The sequence below is a fragment of the Sinohyriopsis cumingii genome, unplaced genomic scaffold (assembly GCF_028554795.1).
Source record: "Sinohyriopsis cumingii isolate HCF-2022 unplaced genomic scaffold, ASM2855479v2 utg000160l, whole genome shotgun sequence".
Taxonomy (NCBI): domain Eukaryota; kingdom Metazoa; phylum Mollusca; class Bivalvia; order Unionida; family Unionidae; genus Sinohyriopsis; species Sinohyriopsis cumingii.
The window spans coordinates 12,491,811-12,516,425 of record NW_028315873.1 but is presented as its reverse complement, the minus strand read 5'-3'; the positions used below and the strand labels follow the sequence as shown (position 1 = coordinate 12,516,425).

Below are 24,615 nucleotides of genomic sequence, written 5' to 3'. Positions count from 1 at the left end.
AGCAGTGTGGTCGAATTTCTAGTGAATATCGTGTACGACAGATTTCATTGGTGACAATGTGGTACAGTTTCTAGTGACTATCGTGTACGACACATTTCAATGATAGCAATGTGGTACAGTTTCTAGTCACTATCGTGTACGACACATTTCATCGGCAGTACTATGGTACAGTTTCGAGTGACTATCATGTACGACTTCTGGCGACTAGAAGCAGCTGAAGATATACAACGGCTTGCTGTCATTATTCATAAATAATGCCCCGGGTATGAGAGAAGATTGTGTATGAAAATGTACATACATCATAATCTCTTTGTAGGCTTGTCGTTTGCATATAAATTTAGTTTCCTCTGACCGCTGTCACCCCCATCTTCGGAAACCAAATTTCCGATATTATAGCAGATCTACACCTAGGCGGATAGATTAAATATTTAAGTGCACTGCAATAGACATGATAGAGACATCTGGTATCACGGTCCCAATTGTTTTTCTATACACCTCAATGCTAATGTTTTGTGAAATAAGTATACTTAGTATCCTACCTCAATATACATGTCACACACTGTCATAGAGAACAATGTTAGATTGTCAGTTTGCCAAGGACAAAACCAGGCACTCCACTGCATTTAAGAGAGATAGCTCTGCTGGAACTAGGCAGGGGTAAGCGTTATCTACTCACAACAGTCACATTTTCAGCCACGTGTACCACATTTTAAAACAAATTTAAAATATATCTAGATAGGAATTAACATAAGTAATCTCACATGTTGCCAAGAGGCTTAACTTTTTTAAAGCCTAACAGAAAGTACAACTCTTACATAATGCACCAATCACAGCAAGTGTTGTTCTTTATTTCTGAATGCAATGTTCCCTACCCTTAAGCTCCACCCACCTGGACTTGCACAATTGGTACCGTTATGCCATCTATTAGCATTGCGAGTTTCTTCCCTTAGTATGCAATGCCAACTCACCACTTCAAATGGATACTTTGTCGGTTTTAATATCGAACAGCTGACTAAATACCAGAAAGATGCCATTGCAGGTGTATTTGATGAAAAGGATGTATTTGTCCAATCATAGACCAGCAGTGGAAAATCGTTTATTTATGAATCCATTCCAGTAGTGTGCATCCCTTGTCTTGATAATGGAGGAACAGTATTCAGATTTAGAAAAACTTCATTTTAACTGGATGCGGTGGCTTGTTATCGCATCCACTGAAGTTAACAGACTCGAAGCAATGAAATATCTGATTGATCCGCCAAGGTGTAGATAGGCTAACATATCTGAACCTTGACTTACGAAGTAGATCCCATCCCATGTTGGATCTAAATGGCAAATTACTATGGTTGACACACCCCATAATAACTGTAAAAACTAATATTATCAAACACGGGATAGGATATGTCAAAGGACTCCAGCTCTGGGAAGGAAATATCAGAGGAACTGAACCCATAGATAAATTGAACTCAAGTGCTGTTAACCTGCTCAAAATGTCCAAGATGATGTCGGATGCTACATCATAATACAGTCTCTTCATCGCGTTCACATCATAATAATTCTGTCTTATAGGGTGGAAGTGTACAGACTCGAAAACAATTCATATCTTATATCTACATAACGATTCGAGCTGGATATTATTAATTCAGTGGCCTGTACGTAGAATCCACTTACAGTTAAATAGTGATTCATACTGGAGATTGTTAATTCAGTGGCCTTTTCACTTTGTTTGCAAACCATTAATACATGGTGTTTCAATGCGCACATGCATATAGCCTAGACTTAGTTTTAAGCAGCACATATTTAATTGATTCCTAAGACTTTGTTCTTTTATACACAAGGTGATATCTCAATAAGTATTTCTAAATTAAATAGTTGTTATATAATGGATTTTGGCTGGAAGTTCGTTCCCTTTCTTTTGCAGCCGAGTCCTAGCAGTGCGTTAGGTTGACAATTCATTTCACCTAGATTCACAGTAAATTAAAACGTCACGATGGCCGCATCAAGATCACAATATGGTGCTTGCAGATTGGTCGAAGATAGGACTGTGGAACTAAAATGGAATGGTATGTGATAGATAAATAGAATATAACAACTTGGACACAGATAACATGATCCACACAAATCGTTAAACACAGAAAAGTAGCATTTAGAAGTATCCTTTGAAATTCACCAGTATAATGTCAATTATGTCTATTAACCTTCACATGAACGTAATTTATTCCTTTTTAACCCGAAAAATTGTATCAATTTTATTATCAGGTTTGACGCAGCTTATTTCAATGTTATCGTCACTTGATGTACTATATAAATGTTCATGTTTTCTACAATATTGTTTGATATATTTCTGGTTTAAAATTGATAAACCAACATTTTATTCTCCTGAATGTTATATTGTAGCACATTTATCTTTGACCACACGCTTATCCCATCGAAACTTGTAAACAAATACACATTATCGCTTAATACTAACATTGTTGTTTTTATATTGACTCGTAAAATATTTTCATCAGCCCCCCCCTCAAAAAAAATATTTGAATTTTCACAATAGTGTAATGAGTCATTATTATACTATGTATATTTTTTCCATTCATTTTTTTTTTTTTGATCTTCTAAATGTAAAATGAAGAATATTATTTAGGTATAGTAAATGCAGTGTAACATTTTCAACAAAATCAATGATCAATGACGGGCAGAGACTGTACATTTTATACATATTCCTTCCGTGTCCATGCTTAATATCATGTGTGGTGCTGGCTGAGGACAAAGATGTGAGATGAATATATTTTGGGAACTGCAATCTCCACGGAGCTTGAATGAACAATCCGTTAATTATACAAATGTAAATGATTGTGCTTGGCACCTTTAAATCAAAGTAAAACGTGACTGTTAATATATATGGTTATATATATGGTTATATAACCTCACAAGGTTATGGCTACAATAACTAATCCACATACCAAACCGCTCCGGTGGCCGAGTGGTCAGAGCGTGCGCCATGGATTCTGGAGGCCGTTTGTTCTAATCCCGGCCGAGTCATAGCAAAGGCTTTTAAAAATGGTAGTAACAGTTGCCCGACTATGCCATCAGCATTAAGAGATTAGTGCTAGGACTGGTCGGCCTGATGTCAGATAATGTGACTGGGTGGCACAGCATGCTACATGTCTACGGCATGATGCCTCGGTGCTAGACATCACCATAAACTGCCACACTGCCAACATCGTAGCGATATGCTAGAAATCTTTTTTTAAAGCTACGTTAAAAATCGATATCACGCTTACACATAATCCTCCGCCAAATAAACAGCCTAATAGAAAAGTTGTCCAAGAGGAAACTTAGGTATATCTGTCAAGCCGACTGACACACTCTCTCTCTCTCTCTCTCTCTCTCATATATGATCATTATTTTCTTTTATAAAATTAAAAAGTGTTGTTCGGTCCGGCCCCCTTACGGGCCAGAGGATATATTCCCGGTTGCCCCGCCTCTTTCTGACCTTGGCTATAGATAATTCGAGTACACTTAATGGGTAGGTGGGTGTGGTATAGTCAAATATCACGTATCGAACGAAATGAGAGTAAAGTTATATATTATGAACCCCAAAATCTGTCATTTAAATGTTCATGGACAATCTGTTTTATGGAACATATATTTCATTGAGCTAAAATAGGCAATTTGATATTGTAATTTACGCGCAATAGATAACGGCATTGTAACCGTATTAAATTATTGGAATGTAATTATCATTTTGCTTGAAGACTAATCAATACACAAGTGATTAAAAATCAGACGATATCAGATATATTGTGCTAAATAGGTACAGAAATGTAGAAATAGCGGAGTTGGATTAACAATAGTAATATAATCTCTCTTATTACATCACCACCACAATCATCGTCACCAAGATCGCGTGAACGTCTAAATTGGCAAAGTTGTAATAATGCTCGTTAGAAAACACAACGGGATCAATGTCTACAACGTTGGCCCACATTAGCAGACACATTGGGTCAAGCTCTACAACTCTGTAACGGCCCACGTTAGCAAACACATTGGCGTAATGTCTTCAGAGCTGTAATGGTAACACCAGCTAACCAATCGAGGTCATTGTCGACAATGATATAATGGCCCTCGTTAAGAAACACAAGGGGGTCAATGTCGCAAAGTTAGCAAAGGTATCGAGGTTAATATCGCGAACGGTATAATGGCCCACGTTTGTTAGCATAAAGGGGACAATGTCGATAACGCTGTCATGGCTCGTGTTGTCAAGCACAGCCAGACTTGAGGCTTATACACTAGGCGGGTGGCTATATCGTATGATTTTGTTTCATACTACTTTGCTGTAAGACCGTCCTGAACGCCGTAATTTCAAGTTGACTAACTAATATATTCAACCCAATATGTCATATGAGCACCATCTATTTATTGTACATATGATGCTGGTGGTATTTTCAAATATGATGAAATAAATAAAGCAGATGAAGCAACTCTGGTGATTTTATTGGTGGATTTTATTTTATCTGTCAGTTAAAATCTGCAGCAGCTTTGATTGTATCAACAACACAAAAGAAGAGCAATAACGTAAGAGAAAAAAATTGAAACGGTGGCGTTTATATGAGTATCATCGAGGTGTTAATAGCGACAGCAGGCAGACATGTTGTGTAAAACATTGCATGCTGTTAATTTAGGAGCAAATACAATAAATACATCTTTAACAGTAGCAATGATTCCAGTAATATTTTGTGATGATGTGATAAGTGCTGATTTCTTTGTAGTGAGAGAGTAAAGCTATAATCGCATCATTAGCAGTGTTAGTTTTTCGACCAGATTGGTGTCCTGACAGTAGTTCTGATAATATTTGGTGAGATGCTGAGTGCCGATTGTTCTGGTAGCAACAGCGGCACTAGTAGTAGTGGTAGTTGCAGTAGTATTTGGTATTGTTGTAGTCATGGTCTTGGTGGTGTTGGTGGTAACATTAATAGAAAAGGAAAAGGATGAGGATGATTTTAATATACAGTAGCTGTATCTGGCAGAGGGACAAATAGAAAGAAAGAAATAAAGATAGATAGATAGATAGATAGATAGATGCAAATATTCGAGTTACTAAATTCAAATAATCAGAAAGACTTGTATGCAAAGGTCGAGGTTTTCTTATCATAATTTGATCCTTGTTCATTATTCATGCTATTTTATTTTACCTGCCTTTCTTAGTTTGAATAAAGCACGTGACAGAGCGATACATTTCATTTTTATTCTTCAAATGTCCTTGAACTAATAATTCCCAACAGCATAACTTAGCCAGGTACGGAGTTATCTATTCAGTACCTAGCTAGCTTGTTGCTGCATGCTTCAGAAATTGTATGCATTGACTGGCGGGTTTGTTTATAGCGTCACAACTTTGCCTGGGAGGGTACCAAAAATACATGCCCAAATGTCAACTTCCAGACAATTCAGGAAGCTTACAGTTTGAGGGATTTGTACAAATTTTGTAAGTATCATGTTGTTTGTGATTGTTATACTACACAAATGCGCATTCATATTATACGTGTTCATAATGGGTGTTGGCCAGTTATCAGCCAGGGTAAGTCTACGTACAAACTTAGCCATGTTACCCGTATTCACAATTACAGTAATTTCCATTTAGTCAATGTATTTTGCAACTATTAGTATGACTGCATAAATATACATTCCTACTACCCGTGTACACAATTACGGAATCTCATGCCCAGTCAGTGTATAAAATGATATTGGAATGACATTACTTTCGAGGGTACTTATTATCCTCTATTTACATGTACACATATCATGGCCGAGTTCAGACTTTAAACAGATCTATCGACTTATAATCGATTTGTTAGAGATTTTTGTGGAGGAGGGTGGGGATTCTAAGAAGCTCTCTGGTGTATTCACTTTTTTAAATGACATATTTTATATTCTGGAGACAAATATTTTGGAGACTGAAACATCTTTGAAATAGAAGTTTGCAACACAATCAGCCAGGTATGGTGTAATCTGTTCGTTATCTAGCTTGTTCATACATGTTACAAAAGTTCACTGCAGTGATTGGCGTGTTCGTTTAAAACGTCACAACTTTGCCTGGGAAGGTAGAAAAGACACGTTGCCGAATTGACATGCCAGCTATTTTAGGAACTTTACATTTTAAGGGATTTATATAAATTTTGTAAGTATCAGTCTTCTTTGTCTGATTACCAAACTACACAAATGTAGATTCATCTTACCTATGTTCACAGTGGGTGTGGGGCAGTTACCTGTCAGTATCAGTCTAAATGTATACAAACTCAGTCATATTACTCGTATTCATATTTATGGTAACTTCTGTCTAGTCAATGTTATTTTGCAAGTATCAGTCGGGGGCCCCGAGTGGCCTAGTGGTCTCAAGTGTTCACTGTTCCAGATCACTACCATCTCACCTCTGCGTGTTTTCTAGAGGGTACGTGATCAAGTTTGCCTGTAGATTCTCGTGGGGTCGGTAGTTCTTTCCGGACTTTTCCTGGGTTCTAGGTCCACCAGTAATAATTTCCGCCATGTATGTCCCATCTTATACCGAAATGCGTTAAACCCCATAACAACAACAGAAACTAATATAAGCCTGACTACACAGATACGCATTCATATAGCCAGTGTTTACAATTAAAGAAATATATCAACTGTTAATGGAATATTATTTTCGTAGGTATTTGTTATCCAGTTTTGACATAAATATCATGGTTGAGTTCAGACAACAATCAATAAACTTCCAATCGATTTTACAGATTTGAGTGCAGGACGGTAGTGATCCTAATAAGTACTCTGGTGTATGCAGTTTTGAAATGCCATTAATCATGTAAGATTTGATATTGTGGAAACGAAAAAGAGTAACAGAGTATGGCTAGGTAGTTTTATACGTTTCTTCTAGTTTGAAATCGCTAGATACTATTAATTGGTATTACAATAGATACAAGAAAAACATAAATAACTGAGCAATAAAGACTATGATCCATCACAATCATTATGCCTGTGTTTAACTAGAAGTTTTCCTTAAATTATAATGGTTATTGTTTTCAAATATACGAACTGAATTGAAATTCTGACGTACGACACATTTTTTTCGCAGCAGTGTGGTAGAGTTTCTAGTGAATATCGTGTACCACAGATTTCATTGGTGACAATGTGGTACAGTTTCTAGTGACTATCGTGTACGACACATTTCAATGATAGCAATGTGGTACAGTTTCTAGTCACTATCGTGTACGACACATTTCATCGGCAGTACTATGGTACAGTTTCGAGTGACTATCATGTACGACTTCTGGCGACTAGAAGCAGCTGAAGATATACAACGGCTTGCTGTCATTATTCATAAATAATGCCCCGGGTATGAGAGAAGATTGTGTATGAAAATGTACATACATCATACTCTCTTTGTAGGCTTGTCGTTTGTATATAAATTTAGTTTCCTCTGACCGCTGTCACCCCCACCTTCGGAAACCAAATTTCCGATATTTTAGCAGATAGATTAAATATTTAAGTGCACTGCAATAGACATGATAGAGACATCTGGTATCACAGTCCCAATTGTTTTTCTGTACACCTCAATGCTAATGTTTTGTGAAATAAGTATACTTAGTAGCCTACCTCAATATACATGTCACACACTGTCATAGAGAACAATGTTAGATTGTCAATTTGACAAGGACAAAACGAGGTATCCACTGCATTTAAGAGAGATAGCTCTGCTGGAACTAGGCAGGGGTAAGCGTTATCTAGTCACAACAATCACATTTTCAGCCATGTGTACCACATTTTTAAAAAAAAATTATAAAAAAATACAAAATATGATCTAGATAGGAATTAACATAAATAATCTCACATGTTGCCAAGAGGTTTAACTTTTTTAAAGCCTAACAGAAAGTACAACTCTTACATAATGCACCAATCACAGCAAGTGCTGTTCTTTATTTTTAAATGCAATGTTCCCTACCCTTAAGCTCCACCCATCTGGGCTTACGCAATTTATACCGTTATACCATCTATTAGCATTGCGTGTTTCTTCCCTTAGTATGCAATGCCAACTCACCAGTAGCGTGTAAAAGCGGCGGCAGCATATGGTGTAGGCAAATGACTTCAAATGGATACTTTGTCGGTTTTAATATCGAACGGCTGACTAAATACCAGAAAGAAGCCATTGCAGGTGTATTTGATGAAAAGGATGTATTTGTCCAATCATAGACCAGCAGTGGAAAATCGTTTATTTATGAATCCATTCCAGTAGTGTGCATCCCTTGTCTTGATAATGGAGGAACAGTATTCAGATTTGAAAAACTTTATTTTATCTGGATGCGGTGGCTTGTTATCGCATCCACTGAAGTTAACAGACTCGAAGCAATGAAATATCTGATTGATCCGCCAAGGTGTAGATAGGCAAACATATCTGAACCTTGACTTACGAAGTAGATTCCATCCCATGTTGGATCTAAATGTTGGCAAATGACTATGGTTGACACACCCCACAATAAATGTAAAAACTAATATTATCAAACACGGGATAGAATATGTCAAAGGACTCCAGCTGGGGGAAGGAAATATTAAGGAACTGAACCCATAGATAAATTGAACTCAAGTGCTGTTAACCTGCTCAAATTGTCCAAGATGATGTCGGATGCTACACCATAATACAGTCTCTTCATCGCGTTCACATCATAATAATTCTGTCTTATAGGGTGGAAGTGTACAGACTCGAAAACAATTCATATCTTATATCTACTTAACGATTCGCGCTGGATATTATTAATTCAGTGGCCTGTACGTAGAATCCACTTACAGCTAAATAGTGATTCATGCTGGAGATTGTGAATTCAGTGGCTTTCTCTCTTTGTTTGCACACCAATTATACATGGTGTTTCAATGCGCACATGCATATAGTCTAGACTTGGTTTTAAGCAGTACATATATAATTGATTCCTAAGACTTTGTTCTTTTATACACAAGGTGATATCTCAATAAGTATTTCTAAATTAAATACTTGTTATATAATGGATTTTGGCTGGAAGTTCGTTCCCTTTCTTTTGCAGCCGAGTCCTAGCAGTGCGTTAGGTTGACAATTCATTTCACCTAGATTCACAGTAAATTAAAACGTCACGATGGCCGCATCAAGATCACAATATGCTGCTTGCAGGTTGGTCAAAGATAGGACTATGGAACTAGAAAGGACAGGTATGTGGTAGATAAATAGAATATAACAACTTGGACACTTATAACACGATCCACCCTAATCGTTAAACACAGAAAAGTAGCATTTAGAAGTATCCTTTGAAATTCACCAGTATAATGTCAATTATGTCTATTAACCTGCACATGAACGTAATTTAGTCCTTTTTATACCGAAAAATTGTATCAATTTTATTATCAGGTTTGACGCAGCTTATTTCAATGTTATCATCACTTGATGTACTATATAAATGTTCATGTTTTCTACAATATTGTTTGATATATTTTTGGTTTACATTGACAAATGAACATTTTATTCTCCTGAATGTTATATTGTAGCACATTTATCTTTGACCACACGCTTATCCCATCGAAACTTGTAAACAAATACACATTATCACTTAATACTCACATTGTTGTTTTTATGTTAACTCGTAAAATATTTTCATCAGCTCCCCCCCCAAAAAAAAATTTGAATTTTCACAATATTGTAATGAGTCATTTTGATAATATATATATTTTTCCATTCATTTTTTGATCTTCTAAATGTAAAATGAAGAATATTATTTAGGTCTAGTAAATGCAGTGTAACACTTTCAACAAAATCAATGATCAATGACGGGCAGAGACTGTACATTTTATACCTATTCCTTCCGTGTCCATGCTTAATATCATGTGTGGTGCTGGCTGAGGACAAAGATGTGAGATGAATATATTTTGGGAACTGCAATCTCCACGGAGCTTCAATGGACAATCCGTTAATTATCAAATTGTAAATGATTGTGCTTGGCACTTTTAAATCAAAGTAAAACGAGACTCTGTGCTCTTTATATATAAACAACGCCATGGTTACATATGTTAGAAAATAAATAAGTGTACCTATCATTGCCAGGTTAAGCATAGTTAAGAAAGTTCACCTATCAATATTAGCGAAAATATTTGATACAAAAAATGTTGATGAATTTAAAATACCTTATGTTCAAATATTATATATACAATTTATGATATAAATCAATTTACGAGAACACATATTCACGTTTGGGTTATCAGAAATATTTTCAATGTGTGATATTATACATTTAACTAAATGTCATACAATCATTTTTTGATATCGTAAAATAATATATCATAACTTCGATTAATTGATATAATAAACAAAATCAACTGCATTTAAACAAGAAAATTTAGACTATAAACTTATGTTACCAGCATGATATTCTTTAAAGTCTAAAACTCGGAATTAAATAAAAGAAAATCTTGAATTTATTTATTTATTCTTCACTTATATCAAAGTTTATTTTGTGGCCTCAAGTATTCTCTTGGAAAGCGAAAGTAACTAAAAAAACAAGTTCAAGTGTACGAGATCATTGGTAGATAAACTGCAACTAGCATAAATAAATTACTATATATATATATATGTGTGTGTGTGTGTGTGTGTGTGTGTGTGTAGCACTGAGTAGAGGAAAAAATCACGCTTCCAAGGACAAAAATAAGAAATACTGATACATGTAAAATAAGACACACTACAAAACCCAAATCAATTTGTCACAGTTCTAATGTTAAAAAGGTCTATTGCATACAACTTTAAAACTTCTCCAGTTATTAGCAAAGTCGTGCATACCACAAATCTTAATAATTATCCGGAAAATTTGAAGATTTTATTTCTGAAATAAAAATAAGGAAAAACTACATTCTCATGGAAATGAAAAAATTGGAAAAAGGAACCCAATTTCAGAACCGAGATGGTAAATTATAGAAGATTCTGTAGCCAGATAGATTAGACCGTCCTCCTCTATTTCACAAACTAACACAGGTGTACGCACAAATGGTCTTAAGTTTGAAGCATAAGAAAATCTTTCACTTTTCACAAACATATTTCTTCAGAAAATTTCGTACGTTTAAGAAAAGAATCTGGGTAACCCCTTCTTTCGTGTGAAGGCTATGGGAATGACTATACGTATGGATTTATTTTTAGAATAGGGAAATACCCGGCCACCTTCAATCATAATATGACTGATATCATGTTCTTGGAAAAGAGACTTTACTACATTTGTCTCCGTATTACATCTGTCACTGTAGATGGCATTCCGATTACCTACACGAACTCTCCACCCCCATCCCTCCCCCCTTTCTCGGAACTTCAATATCCGAAACTTTCCCTGTTATATACTCATCCTCTTGAAACATGATACCCAGTATGATAATTCTCTCTTAATCAGTGCAACAATTCAGGATACCAGAACAGGGGAATGACGGACAGACGGAAACGAAAATCAATCTTTGCGAAGTCACTTTAACCCAATTGTTTGAGCATTACATAAGCTACTTGTGTTGCTGTGCGTAAAAACACCAAATCATACTAAACTAAATATCTGGCCAACCGTGCAGATGGTTTTGAAAACATAAAGTTCACTAACCTTTAATTTGCTACATAATATCATTTTCTGGTGGCAAACAAATATGATTATAATGAAGACGAAAGAGAAGTGGGGCATTTTTTTAGCACATTGTTTTTTTATATTTGAAACAATGGTGCACAAATCATGTATTTTATCATAAAACATCCCTGAAACACTTTAAAACTGCATAACATAGAAAGCGTCGGTTAGCCGTTGAAAGCCCCCATCCCCATCCCTCAAACATAAAGAAAACACAGGAAGGATACGATTAACAACAACAACAACATTACATAAATAATACAATTAACGATCATGTACGTGACCATATTAACAATGATAATGATTATACAAATTTGGTGGCAATGATGCAGGTACTGTTAAACTTGTGACAATTATTTTGATGAATAATTTGACAATGATGACAATGACGAGGATGATAACATTTCTTAAAAATGTTCTTCCTCAGATATTTCCATACCCAACCCGTAAATCTAAAGTTCCAGTTTATTGTTCTTGTTATAGTTTAGAATCCAGTCTAGTACGTCACACTTGATCACCCCATTGACCTGGCATTCAGTTCCATTGAGTACACTTATCACAGTACAGAGGTACTATGAATTATGCAGTAAAACGCCAATGGAGAAAATCACACCCTTTGAAAAATGCAGCACACTTAGTTGGGATTGCATATGGTTCCTATAGTGATTATGATGCAGAATGGTAGATTTTTCAGAATTCTTCAGTTGAATCAGCGCGTAATTATTTTCTTGCGGCGATGGAACACAGGTCTGACTGTGTTAAACGGTTGAAGGCCATACGTCACTATATCCTGATGACGTCACAATGAACAGCCTCTGAGTCAAGAGGTAGACTGGATCCCTGTCGTACTTTAACAACTGGTAGGAGCACTGGTCAGCCTTGACCTTTCCTAACACATGGTCACGAACACTGTATCTAATGTAAACAAAATGGACGATGCGTAGATGATCACGCAATTTCTATGCCCTGATGCCAACGAAATATGTGAAAACAGATATTAATAAAAGTACCAGCAATTGTGCAAACCATGTTGTTGTGTGACCTATGCTAAACAGGATGATATGTGTTCCATTAGATTATCCATTTATCAAGTTTCCTCAATATCCAAACTTCAGTGGTCTAAAATGAAAAGTTTTACCTGTGCAAGTTATTAAAAGTAATTTTCATGAATTATTGTGATGCTGATTTCAAGTTGAAGACTTAAACATTTAAATTCATACCCAAGTAGAAAAATTATCTGCAAAATAAAGCAACAAAAAGTGGAAATGTTAAATAACAAAAATTAAGAAAAGGAAGTCCACATCATTAACTTGTTTTTATAGATGTCTCCAACTTTAGACTTTGGTCTACCTTAATGAGATGCAGCTATCACCAATATATAGACAAGCATGGCACCGGAAATATAGACCATAATGATGGTGCAGTTGTATTCCCTGTAAAGAGGGGGAAGCATATTACAATGTAACAGCACTCTGTTCAAACCTTAACCAGTCACAGGGGCACAAGTTACTGCAAGCTTCAGTTTAGGAGTCATAGTCATAGACCCTAGTGATGGTACATTTGTATTCTCTATGGAGGATATACTCTAGTGATGGTACAGTTGTATTTCCTGGGAAGGTGGAGTCATAGTCATAGACCCTAGTGATTGAACAGTTGTATTCCCTGTGGAGTCATATACCCTAGTGATGGTACATTTGTATTCCCTATGGAGTCACCCACCCTAATGCTGGTACAGTTGTATTTCCTGGGAAGGTGGAGTCATAGTCATATACTCTAGTGATTGTACAGTTGTATTTCCTGGGAATATGGAGTAACAGTCTTAGACCCTAGTGATGGTACAGTTGTACTGCCTGGGATGGTCGCATCATAGACTCTAGTGATGTTACAACTATTTACCCCAAGAGGGTGGCATGCATTACAATGAATCAGCACTCTGTTCAAATGTAATATAATAGGTTTAAGAAACAACAGCAACAAGAAGAAGACATTAAATATACCACAGTATGTGGTCCATGTAACCAAGGTATTTACCATACAATGTCGACAGGTTTGTAACTTTGTATCATTGATTATATAAACACTTGAGATAAATCCCTAGGAAAGTGCATACATACCATTATGATGAACCATATTCTTGTAGAATACTTGGTGTAAGTTCAGTTTCACGGTTTTCATCCAACTCAAAACCTTTTTCTCCTACCCAAGGTTACTGCGTAGTTTTTCTGTTATGCATTAGAGTGGAGGGTGGGGGGTGGGGGGTAACAGAAAAGAGAAAGATGAAATTGTGTACCATATTAAATGCCATATTATTTATAATGCATGTGGTGCATATATATATATATATATATATAACAGAGATTTTTAAATGACCCATATCATGGGATGTTTTAGAACGCATTCATCTAGCAGAGCAATGATATTATAGCCTTACAATTTGGTGAAATTGAAGCGAGTTGTTTTGGAACAAAAAAGTATATTTCCATGCTAGCCACATAATAATGTCATTCTGCTTTATTGGTACTTAATACATGCAAAGGAAACATTTACCAAGGTGAGGTTAAGGGAATGTTATTAATAGTGTAGCATACATATGCTGATTTTGCAGCCCAAAGGCAAACATTTTTGTTCCTAGAAAGTAAAATATATGAAATTTGGTACGATAACATAAAATCTATTGAATTAATCCACCTATGTAAACCAACATATATACCTTACCTGCATCAAGTAAATGGTTCGAAATGGAGCCAACAGTTATTGTCAAAACAGTCAAATTAAATATTTTACTAAATGTATACAAATTTGAATGGCATGGAAACCTATTCAGGTCATTCATATATTATAGCAAAATATGTTCATACATGTTATTTGTCTGACATAAGTGATTGCTGATTAACCATGTAAGCATGTTTTCTTGAAATAAACCTCATTAAAAGTTTTAAATAGGTGTGCAAATTAAATGACAGGAAAAGAGTCACCAGGACTTAAGTAGATATTACTGCTTACTGAATATATCTAAAGTATCTGATATTGCCTGGTTTGATTAAATTTATTTTTTGTTTTTGGTTTTTATTTTGTTATTTTTTGTTGATAGATTGATTACATGTAAATGGAAAACAAGTTTTTGGTATAAAAAAAAATGTCCAATAATATTTTTAAAAAAAAATGAAATGAATAGCTATAATGACTTCAATTTCTAATCAGATTATCTGTATGTTATAAATATGCCTAATAATTTCAATTTTCTGCTTCAAATGATTTTGACTTAATCTTCATTTCAAGGTTGTGTGCAACAGTTCTAAGGCTCAACAGTTTAAAAATGGGTAAAAGATGAAAATTTACCAACAGGGCATGCAAGTGTAATCAGGTTATTTCCTTTAAGGTTAATATGCCCATCAAATGCCATTTGTCAACCAGAAATGAATTTTATTAATGTTGATTATGAGGCTTTTCCAAACACATAAAAATGATAAAGTGTATACAAATAATTTAAAAATAAGGTCAGTTACTGGAAACAAATCAAGTCTTTGAACCCACTCAAAATATATAAATATCCAGGCTGGTTTTGTCTGACTAAATGGTTGTTAATAGGATGCTTACAAGTTATAACCAGAATCAAAAAGGGACAGCCCCAAACCAATTTGACTCTTCCTTGGGTAGAGACCTAAATTATGAGTGCAATTTATGTAATGCTTAGTACGTTTACATTGAAACATAAATATTTCAATCCTACAATTAATTACTGTTGATGCTTTTGTGGTATTAGTAACTATTGTGTATTGCTAGAGATAAATACCAGATTGAGTCATTGTGAATTACGTATGTTAACAGAATGAAATGTCTTCCAAACATCCCCAATGAGAACAGTGGTTTGGGAAAAATGATGGAGTAAAACAGCTTCCTTGGACATAGCTACATTAATTAATGTTCTTTGTTTCTTCATAGCAAGGGTTTATTAGGGCCAAATTTCTCTGAGGTTCCTATTATTAGTTAAAGTAAAAAATGTATATCACACCAATAAAATGACCACAACAAAGATGGTTCTCTCAGCTTACTTTTATTTTCTTAATGGTAAGTATGACTGCAATTAATATATATGATAAAAATATTGTGTGAATTATTTTGTATTGTTTGATTAGGTAATAAAATATTTAGTAACAATCAAGTTCTCTAACAGACCATATGGTCTCCACAAGTGTTAATTGATAACCTGATTGGTACTAATAAGACTTCTGTACTACCGAGTTGATTTCAAGTTTAAATATCATTTTATTTGATGGTGAAGACAAATTTATCATCAAAAAGTACATATACAGTTTCTCAATTCCTCCATGTCAATGTATTGTATTGGAAAAAGTTATCTCCCTTCATCACTTCATATAACAAGCATGTTACATATTTACTGGAATGGAAGGGTGGTGATGATAAATGACAGTATGTTAAATGAACTTCTTTAATTGGATTGTAAAAAGAGTGGAAAACATTTTATTAACTAGTCCAAGAATAATACAAAAAAAACTTGTATCAAAGTATTATGTACCTATGTTTTGATTAGAACTGGCAATTGAATTGTATTTAAAACATAGCATCTGACACTGTAAGGTATTTTCAGAACAGTTTGGAGTGGAGATTGGGGAGGATATATTCTTCAGAATGTGTCCTTCTTTGCTACAATGTGTTGAAATTCATTCTCAAACAGTAAATAAAATACACAGACTATTAACTTCTCTTTCATGAGATGTTGTGGCTCGAAAGCCATTTTTCAGTACAAGATAGACAATATGTGTTGACCATTATAACTAGTGAAGGAAGAACTTGGGTAAACTCTGGTAAACCCCACTAACCAACCAAAAGCTACTGGCACGATTTCTCACATACCCATATTAGTCGAGTCTGAGATTCACACCTAAATGGACAGAGATGAGATGGCAATGATCGATAATGGAGAGCTATGTAGGTGACTCAGCCACCTGGGGCCATTCCCATGGTCTCCCATGATTAAAATTGATACAATGTGCACGTGAACTTCAATAAATAATAAAATACTTTAAGTGATTTAATTTGTGGAAGACTGAATAATTTCTTTGGAATAAAACTTAACTAAGTCAAAGTACAAAAATGGTAAGGCTTGTAAAAATGCACAGTCACGTGATTCCCGTGTAAACTAATGTGTACACTCGCCAATTAACTGTTAATTGGTGAGTGTACACATTTGTTTACCCGGAATCAAAAGCCTTTGTAAAAAGGTACCAATTAGCCACATGGACTCCAGTTATTATTAGAACAGAGTACTTGGTTTTAAGATATTTTCGTAGCAACGCTCATCCTAGTCACTAAAACGCTAAAGGCATTTAACACATGCAAAAACGTCTAAAGGGTATAGGAATCTAACCCGTCTTTACAGTAAGCAAATTTGAAATCGATGACAACATTCACATACGCTGCTCACCACTTTATGCTCTTTGTGCAACATAAGCATTCTATACATGAAATAAATGTGCAGTTTTATAATTTATAATATAAATAATGGACAATTGAAATTAATTGTTTTTATTGAGATTGTATGAACAAACCTGTGCTCGAAGTGTGCTACGAAAGACGACCACCATTTTGAAAGAGCGTCGGTAACTACCGAGCGTCTGGGAGCGAGGCTAAACCGCCAAATAGTCGGGTTCTTGATTATTAACCTTGATGCAATATGGCCCTGAGGTTCCAATGAACGTGGTTATGTATTAATGCGCTGAGAGACGCCCAATGTTAAAGAAGCGCGAGCAATGAGGAACGCGTAACTGGATTTTGTAGCAGACGACATGAATCATGGAGAGTGCAGAAGTTTACATGCAGACAGGACTTTTCTTTGAAGTAGTCAGGGTAGTATATACATGTAATGCTGAACATCATTGGCAAATATTGGAGGATGATATATCCTTCATATTTATCGATTAATATTATTATTATTATTATTATTTTTACAAACTATTGTTTTAAGTTCCACGGGTAATATTAGGGTTGCGTGTTTCCGTCAGTAAAATGAAATATATGGGCTACACCCATTTCCATTCTATTAATATTTAGAAGGAAACGGGTGTTTTCATTAACTTTTCTCTTTTCACTGACATTAACTAGTGCCCTAAATGAATGCAGATTCTTTATATTTTCGAAAGAAAAAGTTTACGGGTTTTTGAAAATAAATTTTACGTATAACTTTTTCATCATTCGCCTGACATTCTATCCTTCATGTAATTTTTCCCTGGTTTTTTAAAATAGAAAATATAGTTTCAATTTACTTCATATTTTGTGCATGATTTTATTTGGTAATTTTACCTAACAACAATGAACAGGTTGAAATTTGTATATGATAAACATCTGTCATAATCTTAGCTTGTTCCAGTTTTCACCGAAAGCCTGAGAATTAAACCTAATATTGTGCAGGTCTCGATCCCGTGGATAAGAACTAATCTATATGCAAACAATAGTTGTGTTTGTCTTTACATGTGTCTTTTCTAGCCAGCAAGTAACGTTATGCAATTTGTATGTGGTTATAAGGTGGGAAATACCTAGTGCTAAGTCTACTGGAGTAAGGGCCATTTCGGTTACAAATTTTAATTTGAGTTTTCATGCATACTGAAGGTATATGGTGTGGATTTCAATGGTTTCCAAGTTGTCATGCAGGGTCACACAAAATAAATCCATTATAGTATGGGCGGTCTGTGTGGTCGAAATAATTACAAACATGAATCTCTTTTTTTCTTGAACGCTAGGTTCTGAATATTTCCCAATTAATTACCCAAGGATGAAGTCTCTTTATAAGTAGGGATTGGCCATCGTTGTAAATGCCGGTTGTACGTGTAAATTTGTCTTTTCGTGCCAAATAAGTGTGTATTATGCGTATAGGGTGGGTTTCTCAATAGTTTTTATGATATGACCCAGGGGATGATTTTTTAGGGTGGGGATAGACCCTGGGCTATCACATCATGGGGTTTCGTGCTGATACTTGGGCCATAAATCACATGTCAACTTCTCATGCGTTACTTGCCACCTGTTTATCCCTACTTTACTTTGACCGATGTTTTTTTTCAGTTTATTTTATATTCAAGCATATTGTCATGTGATATTTATATCAGACTGAAGTAGCAGATATCTTACCCTATTACCGTTTATTTACTACTGGTTTTCTTTCTTAATTAAGTCAATAGGTTTGAGCATCAGATATAAATGTTTGCCTGCTGCAAATGAATAACGGATTTATTTCATCTCGTTTACGAAAAACTTGTTATTTTTTAGATTCGCCACTGGTGAAAATAAGTTTTTCACCCACCTTACGAAAGATATCCGTTATTCACTCGTTTGAAGGAAATATTCTCTATCTACTGACTGAAAGTAAAAACAAAACCAATACTTATTTCACTCTATTTAGTAATGACTTATTAAAGTTATTGACTGAAAAAATCTATTAAGTGTATTCCTTGCAGATACGAACATTATTATTATTATTATTATTATTATTATTCAGTAGTAGTAGTAGTAGCAATAGTTGTTGTAGTTGCAAAACAATATGAAATAGCAATTATGCTAACAGTAATAATAATGCAAATAATACGACTATTACGATAATGGTGGTGGTGGCTAAATTTATGACAGTTGACTATTGTTTTAGGTCAGAAATGAGTGTATAGATATTTACACGTGTATTTTGCATTGTTTACTAAAAGTATATATGTCTGTATTTTGTGTATTCCGCTTCCTTACGTCTGAAATGTTTATCCACAGCCGGCCGTGAACCCGTCTACAATGGCGTTGTGGTGACAGAAGACAAGTTGCTGGTCATAGACTGGAGTGCGAGGAATCTCCGTCTTTACAGACTCCATGACGGGAAACTGTTTACATCACACGAACTAGAGTGGTATCCCACGGGTGTCTGTCTTATTAGCAAGACGGAAGTTGCTGTGTGTCTGTATGACAGTAGGATTGTAATCATGTCATTGAAATCTATACATGACGTAAAACGGGTCAAAACATTAAATGTAAGGACAGGATTTGATTACTGTCATTCAGTGGCAAAATTGAATTCAGACAAACTCGTTGTCAGCGGTTGGAAAAGGGACGACTTCATGTTGTACTGGTATGTTGTAAACCTTACAGATGGACGTGTAGACTCAACTCACATGGTCTGTCAAGGGAGCTTTGATAGTCACTTGGCCGTAAAAGACAACACTGTCTACATCTCGTGTGGGACTGAATACTTCACTAATACTAATGGTGTGTATGCATATGATATTTTTAATCCACACACACCAAAGTTTCTGTATCAACATGATGGATTTACACCGTACTCAATAATGGTTGATAGGAGGAATTTCATTTACGTGTGTGACTTGAACTCTAACAACATTCATCAGCTGACAGACAGCGGTCAACTAGTGACCATACACACAGTGTCATCAATTCCCTATGTAATATTCTATGATGACCAGCATGGAGTTATGTACACCACAAGCTGGAACAGTAATGTGATAACAGTGTACAGACTGGAGTATTCACATCAACCAGGTATGAATGATTTCAATTTACCTCTAAAAACAATATGTATGAATTATAAATAAAACAATTTAACTTTATTATAAGACAAACATGTTTAAAAGATGTCAAATAAATTAAAAATGAAATAAATTAATTTTTATTGTCATGATTCCAACGTACGTCAGTCATGATTTTTAGGAATCTTTATTGAATTTAAGTATAAATAAAATATTATTCGCCCATTTAAAATTTAATACTATATAAGTGTAATAAGTCCATTCAGTCCTGAATATTAAATGATATGCACCTTGTTTGTCATCACAAAATTTTAATATAAACATTTTAAATATCTACTGGTTGTAACAATGGCGGCTGGCTAGTACAGTCGTATCTCTGTCATTCTAGAGTAATAAACGTTTCTCCCACGAGGTGGCGCTTTCTTTGATATCTCCTGGCACGCGACCTTGAAACCGGTTTAGACCGGGTCACCATATAGAGTTGTAGCGTTCAAAATTCCCACGTATTCTGACATTTTATTTTTAAATATAGCATTTGTCATTTGTGTTTATGGAGCGATTCTATGCGGACATTTATCAACTAGATAAAAAAAAGAAAAGAAAAAAAAAACACAAAAGAAAGAAAAACAAGATGATTAATCGAAATGGAAGTAGGTTTAATCAAATTCTTCAATGTTATGGTGATATGAGAGTATAACAGGGGACCAGTCTAATGTTTGCTGTACCATATTTGGATGCTTTACAATACAGGTGGCGCTATACAGTTTCGCATTTTGCATAGGGTTAGGAATTTAAAGAAAAAGAATGTCCCCGGCTTTCCTCACTGGTTATACTGGCTATTTAAAAAAAGACCTTGTATATCTTAAGTATAATGCAAAGAACCTTTGATTCCCTTTATTTTGGTGTATGATTGATGGGTGTACTATGGGTTATAGAGTATACAGCTTGGCCTTACTTCAAATGTGCACCTTTCAAAAAAGTGCTAGCTCTACTTGGTCATTTTCACTTCCTGAACTTCAGAGGTCAATTGTATAAAAAAGAGCCGATAACTTTTTTTACATTTTATATATTTGGTAATTCATTCATTGCACTTTCAGAAGCTGGTATTGTCTAGTCTGGCAAAATTCATTTTCCCTATTTTAATAGCTGCTATGTATAGTGTACTTTAGACTAATTCAGACTGATTTTTTAACACAAGGGAGCAGTCATTTTAGTTAGCAGTGTGCTTAAATCATGTAAAATTTCCAAAAGTACAATATCCAAAAGAAATATCATCCACATTACATTAATGTAGCATAGAGGTATGCAAACATTCTCTCCACTGTGCATGTTTTAAATGCGAACTACTTCACCTTACATACGTCACTCTCTCAAAAGTACATATTATCTGGTGAGCACCACCATAAAGAAGATGTAGGTATTATTTTTTTATGATTTAATTATGTTTTTATGGCTGAAACATTTAAGTCGCAAGCATCAAAACAATCCTTATGAATAATTCTCCTGCCTTTTTCCCCACAGAACAGTATTTATGAGTGTCAGAGTCTCTAACAAGTCCAGCCTACCCCCCCCCCCCATGATAAAAGTGAGCTATTTTAAGAATGCACATTACATTTTGTAAACATAGCAACCAATGTTATGCTGAATGATAGGAACATGAAACTAGCCAGAATTATTTCTGAGATATCAGCAATGAATTTTACAATTAGAAAAGGGAGGTAACTCATCAGCTTCATAAAGGTCAAAGGTCAAAGTGTAAAATATTTGCCTATTGTTTAATATGGAAAAGGCGAATTCACTTTCTCATCATTTATTTTTTTATTTCATTGCAAATAAATGAAAAGAAACATTTTCACCATATATTTCTGTCACTTATTGCAACAGTTTTAAATTTAAGTTGACTCTATTCCTATATTCTAAGTCTTCTAATTTCCCCATAATTAAGGTCACTACTCACACAAACATACCTCATGGCAAATTATGTAAGCAAGAGAAAAACGATCATAATTAGCTTATTTTCATGCTTAAATGCAATATGAATGTACCATTTTATTCAGAACATCATACATAATTATATGAAAATAAAAAAAAATAATTGCAAACATTTTTTTATTTTCTTTAAGGTGGCACTATACAGTTTCGCATTTTGCATAGGGTTAGGAATTTAAAGAAAAAGAATGTCCCCGGCTTTCCTCACTGGTTATACTGGCTATTTAAAAAAGACCTTGTATATCTTAGGTATAATGCAAAGAACCTTTAATTCCCTTTATTTTGGTGTATGATTGATGGGTGTACTATGGGTTATAGAGTATACAGCTTGGCCTTACTTCAAATGTGCACCTTTCAAAAAAGTGCTAGCTCTACTTGGTCATTTTCACTTCCTGAACTTCAGAGGTCAATTGTATAAAAAAGAGCCGATAACTTTTTTTACATTTTATATATTTGGTAATTCATTCATTGCACTTTCAGAAGCTGGTATTGTCTAGTCTGGCAAAATTCATTTTCCCTATTTTAATAGCTGCTATGTATAGTGTACTTTAGACTAATTCAGACTGATTTTTTAACACAAGGGAGCAGTCATTTTAGTTAGCAGTGTGCTTAAATCATGTAAAATTTCCAAAAGTACAATATCCAAAAGAAATATCATCCACATTACATTAATGTAGCATAGAGGTATGCAAACATTCTCTCCACTGTGCATGTTTTAAATGCGAACTACTTCACCTTACATACGTCACTATCTCAAAAGTACATATTATCTGGTGAGCGCCACCACAGTGTTTAATGCGCGCCATATTTACTAGGATCTGTTTACATTTCCAGAGGATGCAATGACCTTATATGGCACACTGAAAAGACAAGTCTGTAATTGTATGTGCATTTTAGAAGAGTGAATATGGTGGATAATTAAAATAGAAAATGTCATATCATGAATATATACGCTACATGTTCGTGTCTCTGCACTAAAATTCGGCAATACTATTATGTATTATGCCCCACCACCAGTCTTCATAAGTATTTACATGGCATAGTTACCAACAAAATGATGATTGTTTGATCTCTGGAAACTTTATAACCATGTTACCCTCTGCAATTTTGTTTTAAACTTTGGAAAAAGAAACTCGTTAATGGCATGCAAAAAATGCAATTACTTCAGATGTGCTTAATGTACAAACATTTGAAATGTGTAATTATGAATTTTACAATAATATTATGCATCTATTCTTATTCAGCAAGCATTATTTTGGATTATTTAGTATGTAATTTAACAAATAAAGTATTTTATTTAAGATTTCATTTTTATGATTTAGAGATTTTTCTTACTGTGATTAAAGTTTCATACACTATTTTGATAATGCTTGTTATAACAGCTGGTATATTGCACGTTGAATACATCAGCCCCACAGTCCTTCATTCCATAAATGAAACCGCCAAATCTGTATTGGTACTGATGGATGATTTGTGGACTTCATTCAGTTATCTATATAGGTGTGTGGTCTTAGCCTACATGGTCATGTACTTGTGATGTACTGCTCCGGTGGCCTAGTGGTTAGAGCATCCGCCTCAGATGCAGGAGGTCTTGGGTTCGATCCTGGCCGAGTCATACCAAAGACTTAAAAAAATGGTACTAACAGCTGCCTTGCTTGGCCCTCAGCATTAAGAGGTTAGTGTTAGGACTGGTCAGCCCGGTGTCAGGATAATGTGACTGGGTGGGACATCATGCTACATGTCTGCGGCATGATGCCCCAGTGCTAGACATCGCTATAAACTCCCACATTGCAGACATCGTAGCGATATGACTGAAACATTGTTAAAGCTATGTTAAAAATCAAAATCACATCACATCACTTGAGATGTAATGGTTATAAAAATAGTGTTTTCCTTCAAGGACAATGATAAGAGCCCCAGCGGAACTTTGGCACTAATATCAGTGATGGTCACCACATGGGCTTGTATAATTGCTTACAATTAACCCATAAATTATACCTGCACTATATACTGTACTACTATAATAGTAGTATAGTACATGTATGATTTATAGATATATTGTAAGCAATAATATGAGTTCCCGTGGTACCTCGACATAAATCATTTTATAAACGTTTAATATAAATATAACGGTTGATCAGTTGGGAATACAGAGGTCAGAAATAGCTGGAGAATATCCACATTTTTTGACTTTAATTTAACAGTTGAATTCTCAAAAATGTAATTTTTTTTCTAGCCCATGATAAAACTAGGCCTATTTCAGTAATGCAATCTTCTTAACTCTGTGCTTCAGAAAGAAATGTAAAGTTTCTAATCATGTGAATGGATAGAATATTTTATGAGTTGCTTTAGCTCATTGTTACAGCTCAAGTTTTTTTTTTTTGTACCGATCTAAATGACATTGATATGAGGCCATATTCTAGTGACATTTTGATTAGCCAATCAGATTAGTGCTTTTC

General features: G+C 34.9%; 1 protein-coding gene across 4 annotated transcripts in view; it reads left to right on the top strand.

Moving 5' to 3' along the window:
• LOC149774801 (uncharacterized) overlaps positions 1 to 24,615 on the top strand; it is a 119,252-nt gene that overhangs the window by 1,955 nt on the left and 92,682 nt on the right. For 2 of the 4 annotated variants that reach the window (XM_089944907.1, XM_089944904.1), the window contains exons 2-4: positions 1,919 to 2,060; positions 9,060 to 9,201; positions 19,401 to 20,180. In XM_089944907.1, the coding sequence (XP_089801033.1) occupies positions 9,129 to 9,201; positions 19,401 to 20,180 (853 nt within the window). In that variant the 5' untranslated portion in view covers positions 1,919 to 2,060; positions 9,060 to 9,128. Of the gene's footprint in view, positions 1 to 1,918; positions 2,061 to 5,375; positions 5,477 to 9,059; positions 9,202 to 19,400; positions 20,181 to 20,203; positions 20,918 to 22,945; positions 23,039 to 24,615 lie in introns of those variants that run through there. The other 2 variants (XM_089944905.1, XM_089944908.1) reach the window with 2 other exon arrangements.